The 17,006-nt window shown below is 44.5% G+C and overlaps 1 protein-coding gene across 1 annotated transcript in view; it reads left to right on the forward strand.

The window, feature by feature from the left end:
* CMTM4 (CKLF like MARVEL transmembrane domain containing 4) overlaps positions 1-17,006 on the forward strand; it is an 86,769-nt gene that overhangs the window by 57,654 nt on the left and 12,109 nt on the right. Inside the window, exon 2 of the mRNA XM_009196598.4 lies at positions 8,150-8,326. Within this exon, the coding sequence (XP_009194862.2) occupies positions 8,150-8,326 (177 nt within the window). The remainder of the gene's footprint in view (positions 1-8,149; positions 8,327-17,006) is intronic.

Raw genomic sequence — 17,006 nt, forward strand, 5'->3', positions numbered from 1 at the left:
CTACTCATCTGACAAAGGGCTAATATCCAGAACCTACAAAGAACTCAAACAAATTTACAAGAAAAAAAACAAACAACCCCATCAAAAAGTGGGCAAAGGATATGAACAGACATTTCTCAAAAGAAGACATTCATACAGCCAACAGACACATGAAAAAATGCTCATCATCACTGGCCATCAGAGAAATGCAAATCAAAACCACAATGAGATACCATCTCACACCAGTTAGAATGGCGATCATTAAAAAGTCAGGAAACAACAGGTGCTGGAGAGGATGTGGAGAAATAGGAACACTTTTACACTGTTGGTGGGATTGTAAACTAGTTCAACCATTATGGAAAACAGTATGGCGATTCCTCAAGGATCTAGAACTAGATGTACCATATGACCCAGCCATCCCATTACTGGGTATATACCCAAAGGATTATAAATTATGCTGCTCTAAAGACACATGCACACGTATGTTTATTGCAGCACTATTCACAATAGCAAAGACTTGGAATCAACCCAAATGTCCATCAGTGACAGATTGGATTAAGAAAATGTGGCACATATACACCATGGAATACTATGCAGCCATCAAAAAGGATGAGTTTGTGTCCTTTGTAGGGACATGGATGCAGCTGGAATCCATCATTCTTAGCAAACTATCACAAGAACAGAAAACCAAACACCGCATGTTCTCACTCATAGGTGGGAACTGAACAATGAGATCACTTGGACTCGGGAAGGGGAACATCACACACCGGGGCCTATCATGGGGAGGGGGGAGGGGGGAGGGATTGCATTGGGAGTTATACCTGATGTAAATGACGAGTTGATGGGTGCAGCACACCAACAAGGCACAAGTATACATATGTAACAAACCTGCACGTTATGCACATGTACCCTACAACTTACAGTATAATAATAATAAATAAATTTAAAAAAAAAAAAAAAAAAAAAAAAAAGTGCAAAAATTAGCCAGCCATGGTGGCGGGCGCCTGTAATCCCAACTATTCGGGAGGCTGAAGCAGGAGAATCACTTAAACATGGGAGGCAGAGATTGCAGTGAGCCAATCAATATCTTACCAGCCTGGGTGACAGAGACTCTGGCAACAAACAAACAAACAAACAAACAAAACAAAACAAAACCAAAAATGGCTATTGCTATTTCATTATCGCCTGGCACAAGAAGCCGTGACCGAAAGTTGGAGTGTAAGGGCGACTATTTTGGTAACTTCATCAGCCAGTCCTCTCTGCTTCTCTTCCTGCTTTTTGATGCTGCCAATCATAATTTGCCTCAGTTGTGGAAATCTGACAACCTGTTAATATCAATTCTGGTTTTGTTTGTTTGTTTGTTTTGGTGATGAAGTCTCCTTTTGTCACCCAGGCTGGAGTGCAGTGGTGCAATCTCGGCTCACTGCAAACTACCTCCAGGGTTCAAGCGATTTTCATGCCTCAGCCTCCTGCCTAGCTGAGATTACAGGCATGTGCCACCACACCCAGCTAATTTTTGTATTTTTAGTAGAGACAGGGTTTCACTGTGTTGGTCAGGCTGGTCTGGAATTCCTGGCCTCAAGTGATCCAACTGCCTGGGCCTCCCAAAGTGCTGGGATTAAAGGTGTGAGCCACTGTGCCCCGGCCCAGTTTACTTACCAAATACGAAAATATTTACTCTGGTCAATTTGCTGGTGCCACCTGAAAAGTACTCTCCAAGGGCATCCGTAATCTCATGATTAGCAAACAAAAAAGTTTTTTCTTATATACATCTTCCTGGACATCTCTGTATAATTTGTACACGTGACATTTGCTCACTTCAAGGTTGTTATAAGTTAAACTATTTTTGACTCTTTGGTTCCCTTGAAGTTGATGGCTTCTAGTATCACTTTATCTGAGCCCTTCTTGTTGGTCAACAGGTAGGTTTTTTTTTTTTTTTTTTTTTTGAGACGGAGTGTCGCTCTGTCGCCCAGCCTGGAGTGCAGTGGCTGGATCTCAGCTCACTGCAAGCTCCGCCTCCTGGGTTTACGCCATTCTCTTGCCTCAGCCTCCCGAGTAACTGGGACTACAGGTGCCCACTACCTCGCCCGGCTAGTTTTTTGTATTTTTTTAGTAGAGATGGGGTTTCACCGGGTTAGCCAGGATGGTCTCAATCTCCTGACCTCGTGATCCGCCTGTCTCGGCCTCCCACAGTGCTAGGATTACAGGCTTGAGCCACCACGCCTGGCCCAACAGGTAGTTTTTATTTCAGCAGTGAGTAGATTTCACTGTGCTAGAGAAAATGTTAACATTTTGCTTTGTCCAATGTCAGACAAAAAAATGTTTTGCTTGTAACAGCGGAGTATTAGAAACCATCTAAGTGCCCACCAAGAGGTGATCAATTAAATTGTGGTATGTGTATAGAGGTGTATATGTGTGTATTTATGTAACTACATGTGAATACTATGTAATTATTAAAAGTAACATCTATATGTGGAAATACCTGTGGATACACTATTTAGCAGAAAAAGTGGGCTAGAAAACAAGATGTATAGTATGTATTTTATGATTTAAATAGGTGTTATAACATGTTATTTCCTTATTTGGTATATAGCATTTTATCATTTGTAGATCCCTTTTACATATATTTTTGCTTGGGTTTTGAACACAGTGACCATTGAGATTTGGAGAGGAGGCAGGTATCATTTTATAGGTGAAAAGCTAATAGGGAAATAACATAGTGAGGCAGTAAGAACTGGAGAGATTGAGAATCAAATCTTGGCTATTACATCCTGGCACTGCTTCTTGCTATCTAGGTGTCACAGAACCTTAATTTCCTTGTGTGTAAAATGGGGCTAATATCTACCTCATAAGGTTGTGCTGGGGAACTAAATGATAAACAAGAAGTGCCTATCAGGTGTTGGATTTGTAGGTACTTGTAATCAATGAGTAATGAGTAGAATATTAATGTTTTATAACAACAAGAGTTTTCCCTCCCTGATATATTATTTGTTGCTGCATAACTAATTACCCTAAAACTTTGTGACTTAAAACAAGACATCTTAGGTGGTTCACAGTGGTTCAGACCAATAATCCCAGTGCTTTGGGAGGCTGAGGTGGGAGGATCGCTTGAGGCCAGGAGTTTGAGACCACCCTGTCTCCACAAAATAAAGAATTATCTGGGCATGGTGGTGTGCACCTGTAGTTCCAGCTGCTCAAGAGTTTGAGGTGGGAGGGTCACTTGAGTCTAGGAGTTCAAGGTTGCAGTGAACTATGATTGCATCACTGCACTCCAGCCTGGGTGACAGAGGAAGACCCTGTCTTAAAACAAACAAACAAAAATCAGATCTTTATTTTCTTTTCATTTCTGTGTGTCAGGAATTTGGGGGATGGCTTTGCTCTGGTTCTCTCAGGAGGTTGCAGTCAAGCTTTCGGCTAGGGCTGTGTCATCTGAAGGCTTGCCTGGGGCTGGAGGACCCATGTCTAAGATGGCTTGTTCAACATGGCTGTTGGCAGGAGGCTTTAGGTCTTGGCACTTACACTTCTCCATAGGGCTGTTTGAGTGCCCTCAAGACATGACAACTGGTTTTTCCACATCATGAATGATCCAAGAGAGAGCAAGGCAGGAACCATGCTAACTTTTCTGATTCAGCCTGTGCAGTCACACACCTGTGAAGTCATTTCTGCAAGGTAATAGGTCAGCCCTGTTCATTGTCGCAAGGGTCTTCTCACTCTCCTCCCAGCTTCTGCCCTCGTCCTCACTGTAGTCTGTTCTCCACGAAGTAGCTGGTGGCCTTTTACGACCCAAAGGAGATCCTGCCACTCTGGTGCTTCCATCATACTCACAGTGGGAGCCGCAGATGTCACTGCACCCAAGGGCTCTTTGGGTCTGACATCCCTCCTGTGATTCTCCCCAGGGGCCACCTGACCCCCTTCCCAGGGATCTCACCTCACTCCTCCTTCTGCCTCCAGTGCTCTTTCTCCAGACAGCTGTCTCAAATAGCACCCTCCAGGGACACTCTGTCTAAACTTTATTTATTTTTAGTATTATTTTTTGAGGCAGAGTCTCACTCTATTGCCTAGGCTGGAGTGCAGTGCAGTGGTGCGATCTCAGCTCACTGCAACCTCTGCCCCCAGGCTCAAGCAGTTCTCTTGTTTCAGCCTCCTGAGTAGCTGGGATTACAGGCGTGTGCCACCATGCCCACCTAATTTTCGCATTTTTAGTAGAGATGTGGTTTCACCATGTTGGCCAGGCTGATCTCGAACTCCTGACCTCGTGTGATCCACCTGCCTCTGCCTCCCATATTGCTGGGATTACAGTCATGAGCCACTGCGCCCGCCTTAAACTTTATTTTGTTTTATGTTAAATTTCTTTTAGACAGAGTCTCACTCTGTCACCCAAGCTGGAGTGCAGTGGCACAGTCGCCACTTACTGCAACCTCCGCTTCCCAGGTTCAAGAGATTCTCATGCATTAGCCTCCCTGGTAGCTGGGATTACAGGTGTACAGCACCACGTCCAACTAATTTTTGTATTTTTAGTAGAGACAAAGTTTTGTCATGTTGGCCGTGCTGGTCTAGAACTCCTGGCCTCAAGCTATCCACCCGCCTCAGCCTTTTGAAGTGCTGGGATTACAGGCATGTACTACCATGCCCAGCTAATTTTTGTATTTTTAGTAGAGATAGGATTTCGCCATGTTGGCCAAGCTGGTATGGAACTCCTGGCCTCAAGCAATCCACCCGTCTCAACCTCCTGAAGTGTTGTAATCCCAAAGGGATTACAGGCGTGAGCCACTCTTCCTGGTCTCTGTGTCTAAAGTTTCAAACGCCTTTGCCCCAGCTATGCTTTGTTCAGCTTTCCTGCTTCCATTTTTCTCCTTCGTTCTTATCACTGTCTCACTCACTCTGTTTTTAAATGTAATTCAAAAAAAAAAAACCTCCTTTATTAGACTGTTAGCTAAGAGCAGGAATTTTTGTCCATTTTGTTCACTGCCACAACGAATGGTCTATTAGATTTGCATATCCATGAAGCCATTTTTATGTTAATATTTAAGAATGTAGGTGTTACCTCCCCACACAAATATGGTTGAAGTTAGCATACCAGAAACATTTGTAACTCATCAGTACAGTATGTTATTTCTTGCCCAGGATTACTAGATCTGATTACTGGGGTGAAAAAAAGGAGAAAGTTTAGGAGTTTCCCTTATGTGAACTATTTCTTTTGTGAATTGATTGCAAGTTAGGCATGTAATTCAGATGGAGAATTAAAGTCTATGGTGCCATAGAGAATTTTAAGAAGAGCCATTAGGAGAAGCACAGTGTGTATATTTAATGACGCATATCTTTGGTGTTATTGACAAGTAAAAATTTCTATATTACTGTGTACAGCATGATGTTTCTAAATGTGTATACAACGTGGAATGGCTTAATCCAGCGAGGTAACGTGCATTATCTCACATACTTACCTTTTTTTTTTTTTTTTTGGTGGGGGGTGAGAACACTTAAAATCTACTCTTTCTGTTTGTTTGTTTTGTTTTTGTTTTTTTTGAGATGGAGTCTCACTCTGTCGCCCAGGCTAGAGTGCAGTGGCACGATCTTGGCTCACCACAACCTCCGCCTCCCGGGTTTCAAGCGATTTTCCTGCGTCAGCCTCCCGAGTAGCCAGGATTACAGGCGCCCACCACCATGTCCATCTAATTTTTGTATTTTTTTTTTTTTTTTTTTGAGATGGAGTCTCTCTCTGTTGCCCAGGCTGGAGTGCAGTGGCCAGATCTCAGCTCACTGCAAGCTCCGCCTCCCGGGTTTACGCCATTCTCCTGCCTCAGCCTCCTGAGTAGCTGGGACTACAGGCTAGTTTTTTGTATTTTTTAGTAGAGACAGGGTTTCACCGTGTTAGCCAGGATGGTCTCGATCTCCTGACCTCGTGATCCACCCGTCTCGGCCTCCCAAAGTGCTGGGATTACAGGCTTGAGCCACCGTGCCTGCCTTAATTTTTGTATTTTTAGTAGAGATGGGGTTTCACCATGTTAATCAGACTGGTCTCGAACTCCTGACCTCAGGTGATCCACCTGCCTCTGCCTCCGAAACTGCTGGGATTACCGGTGTGAGCCACCACGCATGGTGGAGAAACACTTTTAATAACTATACTACAACTTTTATGTTCAGAAATTTTTGCCTTTACTCTTACTATATCTAAAATCTACTCTTAACAATACAATGCAATACATTGTTGTTGACTAAGTCACCATATTGTCCAATAGATCTCTTGAACTTATTCTTTCTGTCTAACTGAAATTTTGTATCCTTTGACTAAGAAGACTGGCATCTTTAATGTGTTGACTTAGAAAAGACCACATATTGTTAGGAAAGAGGTTCTGTGTAGAAGACAGTTGACAATGGGAAAGGCATAACCACTGTTCCATTCACCTGAAGACACTGACCAGGCAGCCAGGAATTGTAGATGTGGGTTTTCTAATGGCTCATTCAGCCCCCGTCTGCTGGCTATGTGCAAGTTACTGTGCTTGGTATCTTGGGAGTAGATGGGGATGGACTGCCCTGCCCCCTAAAAGCTCAGGAGGCAGAGGCTGCAAGATGGTAAGGATAGAATGCAATCACAGGCGAACCAGCTTTCCTGGTAGAGAGTAGGATAAGCTGATGTCTGGCAGGGAGAAGCAGTCAGGGAAGACATGGGGAGGAGGTGGCGGCAGCATCAAGTGGGGCACTGGAAAGCACCAGTAGGACTTCAGCAGGTGGAGAAAGGCCCCAGAACAGCCTGTGCCTTGGATGCTGCTGGCATTTTAATGATCTGAAGATCTCATCAGAAAGCAGATTCTGATTCTGTAGTTCAAGGGGAGGAAGCAAAGATTCTACATTTCTCACAAGCTCTAAAGGACAAGTCTCTAGAGGACCACAGAGCTGCCTGCCTCTGCTTCCTTGTCCTGTGAAGTGGAGGCCAGCCTGGAAGCAGCGGCACAGGCTTCAGATGCTATTGAACTGAGCGGAGCGGGAGCCCAAGACTGATCTGGCTTTAGGTGCTCGAAACCTTTCTTTGATCACAGGGCCATTAACTCTGCCTTTGGGCCTCCTCCTTCTCCTGAAATCCTCTTTTAAAAGTTCACTTGGTAATTTCTGTCGATATCTGTTTGATTTTTATGATCTGTGAACTCTTAGGACATATTGCCAGAATGTTACTTTGGTCCTTCAGAAAAAAATTTATTCTTTTTTCTTTTTTTGAGACGGAATTTCATTCTTGTTGCCCAGGCTGGAGTGCAATGGCGCAATCTCAGCTCACTGCAACCTCCACCTCCCAGGTTCATGCGATTCTTCTGCCTCAGCCTCCCGAGTAGCTGGGATTACAGACATCCGCCACCATGCCCAGCGAATTTTGTATTTTTAGTAGAGATGGGGTTTCTCCATGTTGTTCAGGCTGGTCTCGAACTCCCGACCTCTGGTGATCCACCCACCTTGGCCTCCCAAAGTACTGGGATTACAGGCGTGAGCCACAGTGCCCAGCCTAGAAATTTATTCTATTATTGGTAGATTTCTTAATGTTTTTTTAATAAGCTGCCATCTTCTTGTGATCAAGTTCAAAAAATATATTTTTAAAAACCATATGAATTAATGAGGTGGGCCTCTTGTTCCTGCCTAATTGGGGGAAGAGGAGATTATATCAGTCATCATTTTAAAGCTGTCAGGAGTCTCAGTTAACCTGTGTAACTTTAGCAGGAGCCACCAAGGTAACTGCAGATGACCTAAGTTGGGTACCATCAGAATTCTGCTCTTGCAGTGTTTGGGATAATTGTGGTGGAGACCATGAATTAGAAACACACATAGGCAATACCCACTTACTTATTGGTGGCAGGGGAAGACCTAGAAACATCGTAGAGATGTTTCTGCTTCCTCCCAAGGGCCAGCAGTTTACACCCGCGGGCCACATCACACCAGATTGATTTTAGTGTATGTGGTGGGCCTTCACTGTTTACATTAGTAATTTGATCCTTTCATTAAGACCCCTGCACCTATTCTTTGTGTAAGAATTGAAGCAGGTCTGATTTCCGACAGTTACAATGCTGTCCCCAGTATATTGGGGCAGTATATTGTTGTTGTTCAGTGTTATTTAAGCATGGCAGGTACGTATGTCCACAGATGTATATTAAATATATACATACATATATGTTTCCAATTTTCTTCCTAGATCTTGGCCCTGATTGCATTCATCTGTATAGAGACCATCATGGCGTGCTCCCCGTGTGAAGGCCTCTACTTTTTTGAGTTTGTGAGCTGCAGTGCGTTTGTGGTGACTGGCGTCTTGCTGATTATGTTCAGTCTCAACCTGCACATGAGGATCCCCCAGATCAACTGGAACCTGACAGTGAGTACAAGTGGCCACTCTGGCCACGAAAGGATCACGTGCCGGTTGGCTCCAAGGAAAAGTTGGAATCTCTCTAGGTTGTGTTTGGTTCTAGTTCATTTTGATCCTTAAATATTCCATTTTAATTCAACTGTGAAATTTTAAATTTCTTTACTGGGTTGAGTAAAACTACAAAATAAGCTGAATCTTAACTAATGGGGGAAAACATCGTAACAATTATTTTGGCCACTTTAAATATGTCATTTCAGTTTTGCGATCATCTGAGAAGACTGGTCATGTTGATATTTGGAGAATATGGGAAATAATACGGTGTAGACATTTACATATTTTTCAGACTGCACCTAAAAGCCATTTATAAAAATATTGATTCTGGAAGAATTGAAAATGTGAATGAAAATGCCAATAACTTACATAGCCTAGGAATTTTTTTTTTTTTTTCGAGGTGGAATGTCACTCTTGTCGCCCAGGTTGGAGTGCAGTGGCATGATCTCGGGCTCACTGCAAGCTCCGCCTCCCAGGTTCACGCCTTTCTCCTACCTCAGCCTCCCGAGTAGCTGGGACTACAGGTGCCTGCCACCATGCCCGGCTAATTTTTTTGTGTTTTTTTAGTAGAGACAGGGTTTCACCGTGTTAGCCAGGATTCGCCTCAGCCTCCCAAAGTGCTGGGATTACAGGCGTGAGCCACGTGCCCAACTTGAGCCTAGGAATATTATTAAATTCAAAGCAGCTAGGAGGACCTGGGGGGTTTGGTGGTTTGATCAGAAAGTCTTGAGTGGAAACCTGCCCTTTTCTCCCCATGGTTTGGGTTCTTAGCCCTGTTTGGCCACCCTTGTTAATCAGACAGGAAGCACAGAGCTGGTCAGTCCTAGACTCTCTTTCCTAGACTGTGTCCTTACTGTGCTGAATGAGAAAGGGATTTTAATATCATTTGGTTTTCTTGATATTTATTTGCAAATTAGCATGTGCAAGAGCTTAAAGGGAGTCAGTCAGGGAAATCCACGTAAGCATCGTCAGCTGCCTCACCCTGCTGTGCCTGTGGGATGAAAATGCCATGGAAACCTCAGCTGCTGAGGGGGAAGCAGGAGGAGAATGCCTCAGACCAGCTACCCTTCCCTGAGATCGGGAGCCACACAGAAGCCACACATGGCTCTGTGTGTGGCTGCTGCTGGGCCCATGACAAAGTGTGGGCCCCAAGGAGGAGGCTGGAGCTGCCATCTCCTTGGCAGGGCTGCTCTCCCGGTGTGCCCTGGGTGGGGAAGGTCCTCCTTACAGGTGTTCTCTGGGTTGTCCTACCTGGCACAGACTCCTAAAGGAGGAAAAAGGAGAGCTGCTGATCTAGAAAAGTAGATGTCAGTTAAAAACTTAGCTGTTTTTTGTCTTAGCACCGAAAGCTGAGAAAAATGTGGTGGTATTTTAAATTTAAGCTCTAAAACCTCAAGATAACTAGAAGCATTTTGTCTGAGTTTTTGTGACAGGTTGTAATGTCTCAACTATTTTTAAAATGAGGTTTATGTTATCCATAAGAAAATGCTTACAGAGCATGTAGTAGACAGTTTAAGAGAACTTTGCAAACCTCCCGCAGTTAAAATGCTCATACCATGGGTGCAGGGTCAGGGTCAAGGTCAGCATCTTGTTCATTGCTATCCTACTTGCCTGGTGTTCCTGAAGCCTGTCAATAAATACTTGTTGAGTAAGGGACTGGGCTGTGAAATCCTGCGGGAGGACCTATTTGACAAAGAAGCAGCTGCTGGAAAGGTTAAGATTGGGCCTGTGGCTGGGTGGTGATGTGATCACTTGAGAATACCATCCTGTTCGTTGGGATCCATTCCAGGCTTTCTACTCTTTTGGAGCAGATAAAAGCTGTGTGTTTGCCCAACAAAAGGCCATATATATTACATGAACTTGAGGAGATGGTACCTTTTTTTTTTTTTTGAGATGGAGTCTTGCTCTGTCGCCTAGGCTGGAGTGCAATGGCGTGATCTCGGCTCACTGCAACCTTTGCCTCCTGGGTTCAAGTGATTCTCCTGTCTCAGCCTGCTGAGTAGCTGGGATTACAGGCGTGCACCACCATGCCCAGCTAATTTTTGTATTTTCAGTAGAGACGAGGTTTCGCCACATTGGCCAGGCTGGTCTCCAACTCCTGACCTTAGGTGATCTGCCCACCTCGGCCTCCCAAAGTGCTGAAGTCACAGGTGTGAGCCACCGCGTCCAGCCAAGATGGTACCTATTAAAGGCAGCTCGTGTCCAATGTTCTCTGAGAGGGGTGAAAAAGTGAGCTCCTCAGGGCCCATCTTAGCTCATCAACTCACTGCAGAAGGGTTAGCCTTGGCTGTGTTGTGTTTCTATAACAAGGTGGTGGGAGTATTGGGAGTATTTTTGTCTCCAGCAGAGCCAGCCTGATGGTTAAAATAGGGTATGATTGGTATGGATTTAAAAACACAGGTCATTCCCGGAGCCCAGGTTGACATAAATATGGATGAGAAATGATAAATAAGGAGGACAATGCATAATTTTCTGCAAGCATAATTTGATGGAATTTGAAAGATTCTGTTAATGTCAAGTTTTTGGTTTGGGTTGTGTTTTCTTTTTTGGATGGATTGTGGGACTTGTTCTTTGATATATATATATCTCAAAAAAGTATATATATATATACTTTTTTATTTTTTGAGATGGAGTTTTGCTCTTGTTGCCCAGGCTGGAGTGCAATGGTGCAATCTTGGCTCACCACAACCTCCACCTTCTTGGTTCAAATGATTCTCCTGCCTCAGCCTCCCGAGTAGCTGGGATTACAGGCATGCACCACCATGACCAGCTAATTTTTTTGTATTTTTAGTAGAGAGGGGGTTTCTCCATGTTGGTCAGACTGGTCTTGGACTCCCAACCTCAGGTGATCTGCCCGCCTCAGCCTCCCAAAGTGCTGGGATTGCAGGCGTGAGCCGCCACGCCTGGTGATATTTGTTTTGCTCTGTGTCCTAGGAGCTCACACACTCACATATTCCACCCCTGTTTACTTTGATTAGTGCCACAGGGCTCCTCCTTTCCTCCCCTTCCCTTCTGGGATGTGGTGCTATCTAAAAGGCATGTCTGATCCTCCCCCATCCCAAAAGCCTGCCAGTGGCTCCTACTCAACTGGCCCTAGAGCCCAGGGCCAGCTCAGCCAGACTTCCCTGAAGAGGAGCTCTGCACCTGCCTTCTCTACTTCCCCCTCTCCTAATCTCTCTTTTCTAATCTCTTATTGTCAAATTCTGAAAAAATTATGAAAGTAAATATGGAGTTTAATATACAGTCACCACCTGGGTCAACAAATAGGAGATTGTCAACACCCCAGAAGCTTCCCATGTGTATTTTCCAGCCAAACACACCTCCTGCCCCTTCCCCCAGTCCACCATCCTGACTATGTGGTGGTCTTGCCCAGTTCATCTTCAGCCCACTCCAGTCCGGCGGCATTGAAAGTCCCCTGGTCAGGAGCCTGGGATGGGGCCTCCGTGTTCCTGGATCCTCTGGTTGCTCTTGGGTTCTCACCCTACCCAACGTCCTGGCAGTGTCTGCTATGGGGCACTCTGTCCCTCCTGCCATACTCTCTCATCTCTCATCCTGACCCCCTACACTGTCCTGTTTTTCTTCTGCCGCTTTGGTCACCTTTTCTTAGTGGGATCTGTGGCCCAGGAGACCTCTTAGGCCTCTATCTCAGAACCTAGGCCGGGTGCTGTGGTGGGTTGAGAACAGTTGGCAATCACCCGTAGGGTCCACTGGCTGAGCCCTGAGCCCTTGTGTTTTTTTTTTTTCTGATACCAAATACATTTTCCACACCAAGCTGTTCTGTAATTCTTTGACTCTGACTGGATATTCAACAGTTCCATTCAATTCTGACACTAACTCTCAGGGTTAGCACAGATCCCACAGGTGAGGGCCCAGTCCCACAAGATGGCCCCACTTTAGACACCAGCTGCAGAAGGGGCGCAGAGGCACTTCTGTCTGGCTGAGTACAGATTCGATGGTTTCCACCGCCCCTCCTCAGGTTCAGTCATTTTCTGCAGTGACTCACAGGACTCAGGAAGGTGCTTTACTTAAACAATCACTGATATGTTTTAAAGGATACAACTCAGGAACAGCCACATGGGAGAGATCCATAGGGTGAGGTCGTCAGATGCAGGAGCCTCCGTCCTTATGGAGTCAGAATGAGCTCCACTCAGAAGCTCCCCAGACCCCATCGTTTAGATATTTTTTCTGGAGATTTCACTAGGTAGGCATGACTGATTGGCCATTTGGTGATTGAACTCAATGTCCAGCTCCTCTAACTTCCCTGGAGGTCCAGGGGATGGGGCTGAAAATTCCCACTCTCTAATCACCTGGCTGGCTTTTCTGGCGACCTGCCCTTATCCTGAAGCTGTCTACCACCCTATTCCCACAAAAGTCACTTCATTAGCGTAAACTTGGGTATGATTGAAAGGGACTCATTATGAATAACAAAAGACGCTCATATCACTCACGAGATTAAGGATTTGATTAAATATTTTTCATTGTAGCACACTCATTCTTTCTGGGACCCAGTTTCCTCATCTATGAAAGTAGAACAAAACTTGTTCATTTTGGATCATAATTTAGAATTCACTGGGAGTGATGTGATTGGCACAGTGACTCCATAGATAGTAGCTGCTACTGTCATCAACATTATAATTATCCCTTTGATCCTGGGGCCGTTCAAGTACAAGTGAGTGCAAAGCGTGGGCCGAGTGCTTGCAAACGTTCTTGTCTCCTGGATGTGTAGGACAGAGGCTAGAGCCAGCCACACAGCACATTGGTTTGAGGGCCAACCAGGATTGCAGTGACAGCCCCAGGCTGATTCTGTGTACAAATATTTCATCTGTTATCAGTTCAGCCTTGATTTGTTTCATGGCCCAGGAACTCAAGTGCTTGATGCTGACTAAGATTTGCAGTATTCCAGTATTGAGCCTTTCAAATTGTGTGAATAATAAGTGCTTATTGTAAACAAAACAAAACAAAACAAAAAACAAACCCCCAAAAACTAGAAGATAATAGGTAATTTAAAAAAAATCATCTGATGACTGAAGAGAAATGAAAACTTGTCCACACAGAAGCTTGTAGGTTCACAGCTACATTATCTGTAATAACCAAAAAGTAGAAATAAATGTGCATCAACTGATGAAGGATAAATAACATGTGGTGTATCTATACAATGGACTATTATTCAGTAATAAAAAGGAATGAGTACTGATACATGCTACAACATGAATAAACCTTAGAACCATTATACTAAATGGAAGAGGCCAGGCATGAAAGACATGTTATATCATTCTATTTGTATGAAATGTCCAGAATATTTGTATATTTGTGGCAGAGTTCACACACACGCGTGCACGTGCGCGCGCACGCACACACACACACACACACACACAAATGTCCAGAATAGGCAAATCCATAGAGACAGAAAGCAGATTGGTGGTTGCCTAGGGTTGGGGGAGGAATGAAGAATAACTGCTAATGTGTACGAGGCTGTTTTTGGAGTGCTAAAAACGTTCTAAAATTACATTGTGATTGAATTGTATACTTTAATTGGGTGTATGTTATGGTATGTGAATTATATCTCAATAAAGCTGTTTAAAAATACGCGATATGACCCACTGAAGGGTAACCACTTAAAACACTTGAGTATGAATCCTAAACTGTTCTCTCTAGGCTGTTTTTCGCATATGCATTGTGTTGTGATATGTGAGTGCAGAAAAATAGAACCATTAAAGTCATGCATTTTCATTTAAATTATTGTACCTTCCATGTTAAATATACAACAACATCATTATATTTAATGACTGCATAGTGTTCCATTATGGAAATCCCATTTTATTGAACAACTCCCCTATTGAGCACTTTGCGTGCTTCCTTATACTTAGACCTTTTTGCCTTATATCATTTATTTATTTACTTTTTTGGAGACAGAGTCTCATCCTGTCCCCCAGGCTGCAGTGCAGAGGCGAGGTCTTCGTTCACTGCAGCCTCGACCTCCTGGGCTCAAGCAATCCTCCCACCTCAGCCTTCCAAGTAGCTGGGACTACAGGAATGCACTACCATGCCTGGCTAATTTTTTTGAATTTTTTGTAGAGACAGGGTTTTGCCGTGTTTCCCAGGCTGGTCTCGAACTCCTGAGCGCAAACAATCCACCCACTTCAGCCTCCCAAATATTGGGATTACAGGCAGGAGCCACCGTGCCTGGCCCCCAGTATGATTTTTTTTTTTTTCCGAGACGGAGTCTCGCTCTGTCTCTCAGGCTGGAGTGCAGTGGCGCGATCTCAGCTCACTGCAACCTTTGTTTCCCAGGTTCAAGTGTTTCCTCTGCCTCAGCCTCCCGAGTAACTGGGTTACAGGCATGTGCCACCACACCCAGCTAATTTTTGTATTTGTTTAGTAGAGACGTGGTCTCGCCATGTTGGCCAGGCTGGTCTAGAATTCCTGATCTCAGGTGATTCGCCTGCCTCGGCCTCCCAAAGTGCTGGGATTACAGGCATGAGCCACCACTCCCAGCCCCCACTATGATATTTAAGATGGATTTCCAACTGTAGGATTCATAGGAAAATGACATGAACCTCTTTAAAACCCTTGATACCTATTGGCAGTGGTTTTCCAGGAAGTTGTGTCATTGAAGCCCTTCTTGTTGGTCTTCTCACTGTCTCCAACACACACGCTTACCCCAGGTGTATAGTCTGCTAGTCCCACAGGTGAATAGTAGTATATGATTGCCAATTTAATTTTCATTTCTTTGGCTATAAGTATATTTGAATATTTGTTCCTGCTTATTACCCAGTAGTATTCTTTTTCAAATTGCTTATGTATGTCCTTTTCTCACTTTGTTACTTTTTCTCATTAATTTGCAAGAGCTATTTATAAATTAAAGATACTGAACTTTTTTTTTTTTTGGTTTTTTGGTTTTTGAGACGGAGTGTCACTCAGCCACCCAGGCTGGAGTGCAGTGGCGCGATCTTGGCTCATTGCAACCACCGTCTCCCGGGTTCAAGCAATTCTCCTGCCTCGGCCTCTCGAGTAGCTGGGATTACAGGCACCTGCCATCACGCCTGGCTAATTTTTGTATTTTAGTAGAGATGGGATTTCACCATGTTGGCCAGTTTTGTCTTGAACTCCTGACTTCAGGTGATCTGCCTGCCTCAGCCTCCCAAAGTGTTAGGATTATAGACATGAGACACTGCGCCCGGCCAAATTTTTTTTTTTTTTGAGACAGAGTCTTGCTCTGTCACCCAGGCTGGAGTGCAGGGGTGCAGTTTTGCTCATTGCATCCTCTGCCTCCCAGAATCCAGCAATTCTCCTGACTCAGCCTCCTGAGTAGCTGGCACTGCAGGCACCCACCACCACGTCCAGCTAATTTTTTGTGTTTTTAGTAGAGACAGCGGTTCACCATGTTGGCCAGGGTGGTCTCAAACTCCTGACCTCAAGTGGTCCATCTGCCTCAGCCACCCACAGTGCTGGGATTACAGACGTGAGCCACTGTGCCTGGCCAATATTGACCATTTTGTCAAATGGTTATTTAAGGTTTAATATTTGTCAAGATTATACGTGCAGGTTTCTACATTTGGTATAATGCTTAGAAAGTTCTTCTTGACCAGGGTTATTTAAACACACACACATACTTTTGTGGTTTTGCTTTTTAAACGTAATTTTTATTCTCTTTGATTTATTTTGCTTTAAGGTGTTAGGTAGGAATACACATTTTTAAAAGTATTTGTTCAATAGTTGCTTAACATTGTCATTTGTTTCCTCACTACCTTTCTTTTTAAAATACAGCACGGTGTTTCAAATGGCACTATTCCATTGTCATACTCAATAGAATTAGCAATATTTAATTTTATTTAATATCCAGTTCATATTCAGATTTCCCCTTTGTCTCACAATGTCTTTTTTTTTTTTTTTTTTTTGAGACAGAGTCTTGCTTTGTCACCCAGGCTGGAGTGCAGTGGCCGGATCTCAGCTCACTGCAAGCTCCACCTCCTGGGTTTATGCCATTCTCCTGCCTCAGCCTCCCGAGTAGGTGGGACTACAGCCACCCACCACCTCGCCCGGCTAGTTTTTTGTATTTTTTAGTAGAGACGGGGTTTCACCATGTTAGCCAGGATGGTCTCGATCTCCTGACCTCATGATCTGCCCGTCTCGGCCTCCCAAAGTGCTGGGATTACAGGCTTGAGCCACCGGGCCTGGCCCACAATGTCTTTTTACTTTTTTTTTATTTGTTTTTGAAACAGAGCCTTGCTCTGTCGCCCAGGCTGGAGTGCAGTGGCGCGATCTCGGCAAACTACAAGCTCCGTCTCCCGGGTTTACGTCATTTTCCTGCCTTAGCTTCCCCAGTAGCTGGGACTACAGGTGCACACCACCAGGCCTGGTTAATTTTTGTTGTATTTTTTGGTAGAGATAGGGTTTCACCATGTTAGCCAGGATGGTCTCAATCTCCTGACCTCGTGATCCGCCCACCTCGGCCTCCCAAAATGCTGGGATTACAGGCGTGAGCTACTGCGCCCGGCCAACATTTGTTTTGTTCAAATCTTGATGCACACAAGGTCCCCGCAAACAGCTCCATTCCCCCAGCCCTGCGCTTTTGTTGTTGTTGTTGAGACAGAGTCTCTCTCTGTTGCTCAGAGGAGTGCAGTGGCGAGATCTTGGC

Source organism: Papio anubis, chromosome 18 (genome assembly GCF_008728515.1).
Source record: "Papio anubis isolate 15944 chromosome 18, Panubis1.0, whole genome shotgun sequence".
NCBI classification, from domain to species: domain Eukaryota; kingdom Metazoa; phylum Chordata; class Mammalia; order Primates; family Cercopithecidae; genus Papio; species Papio anubis.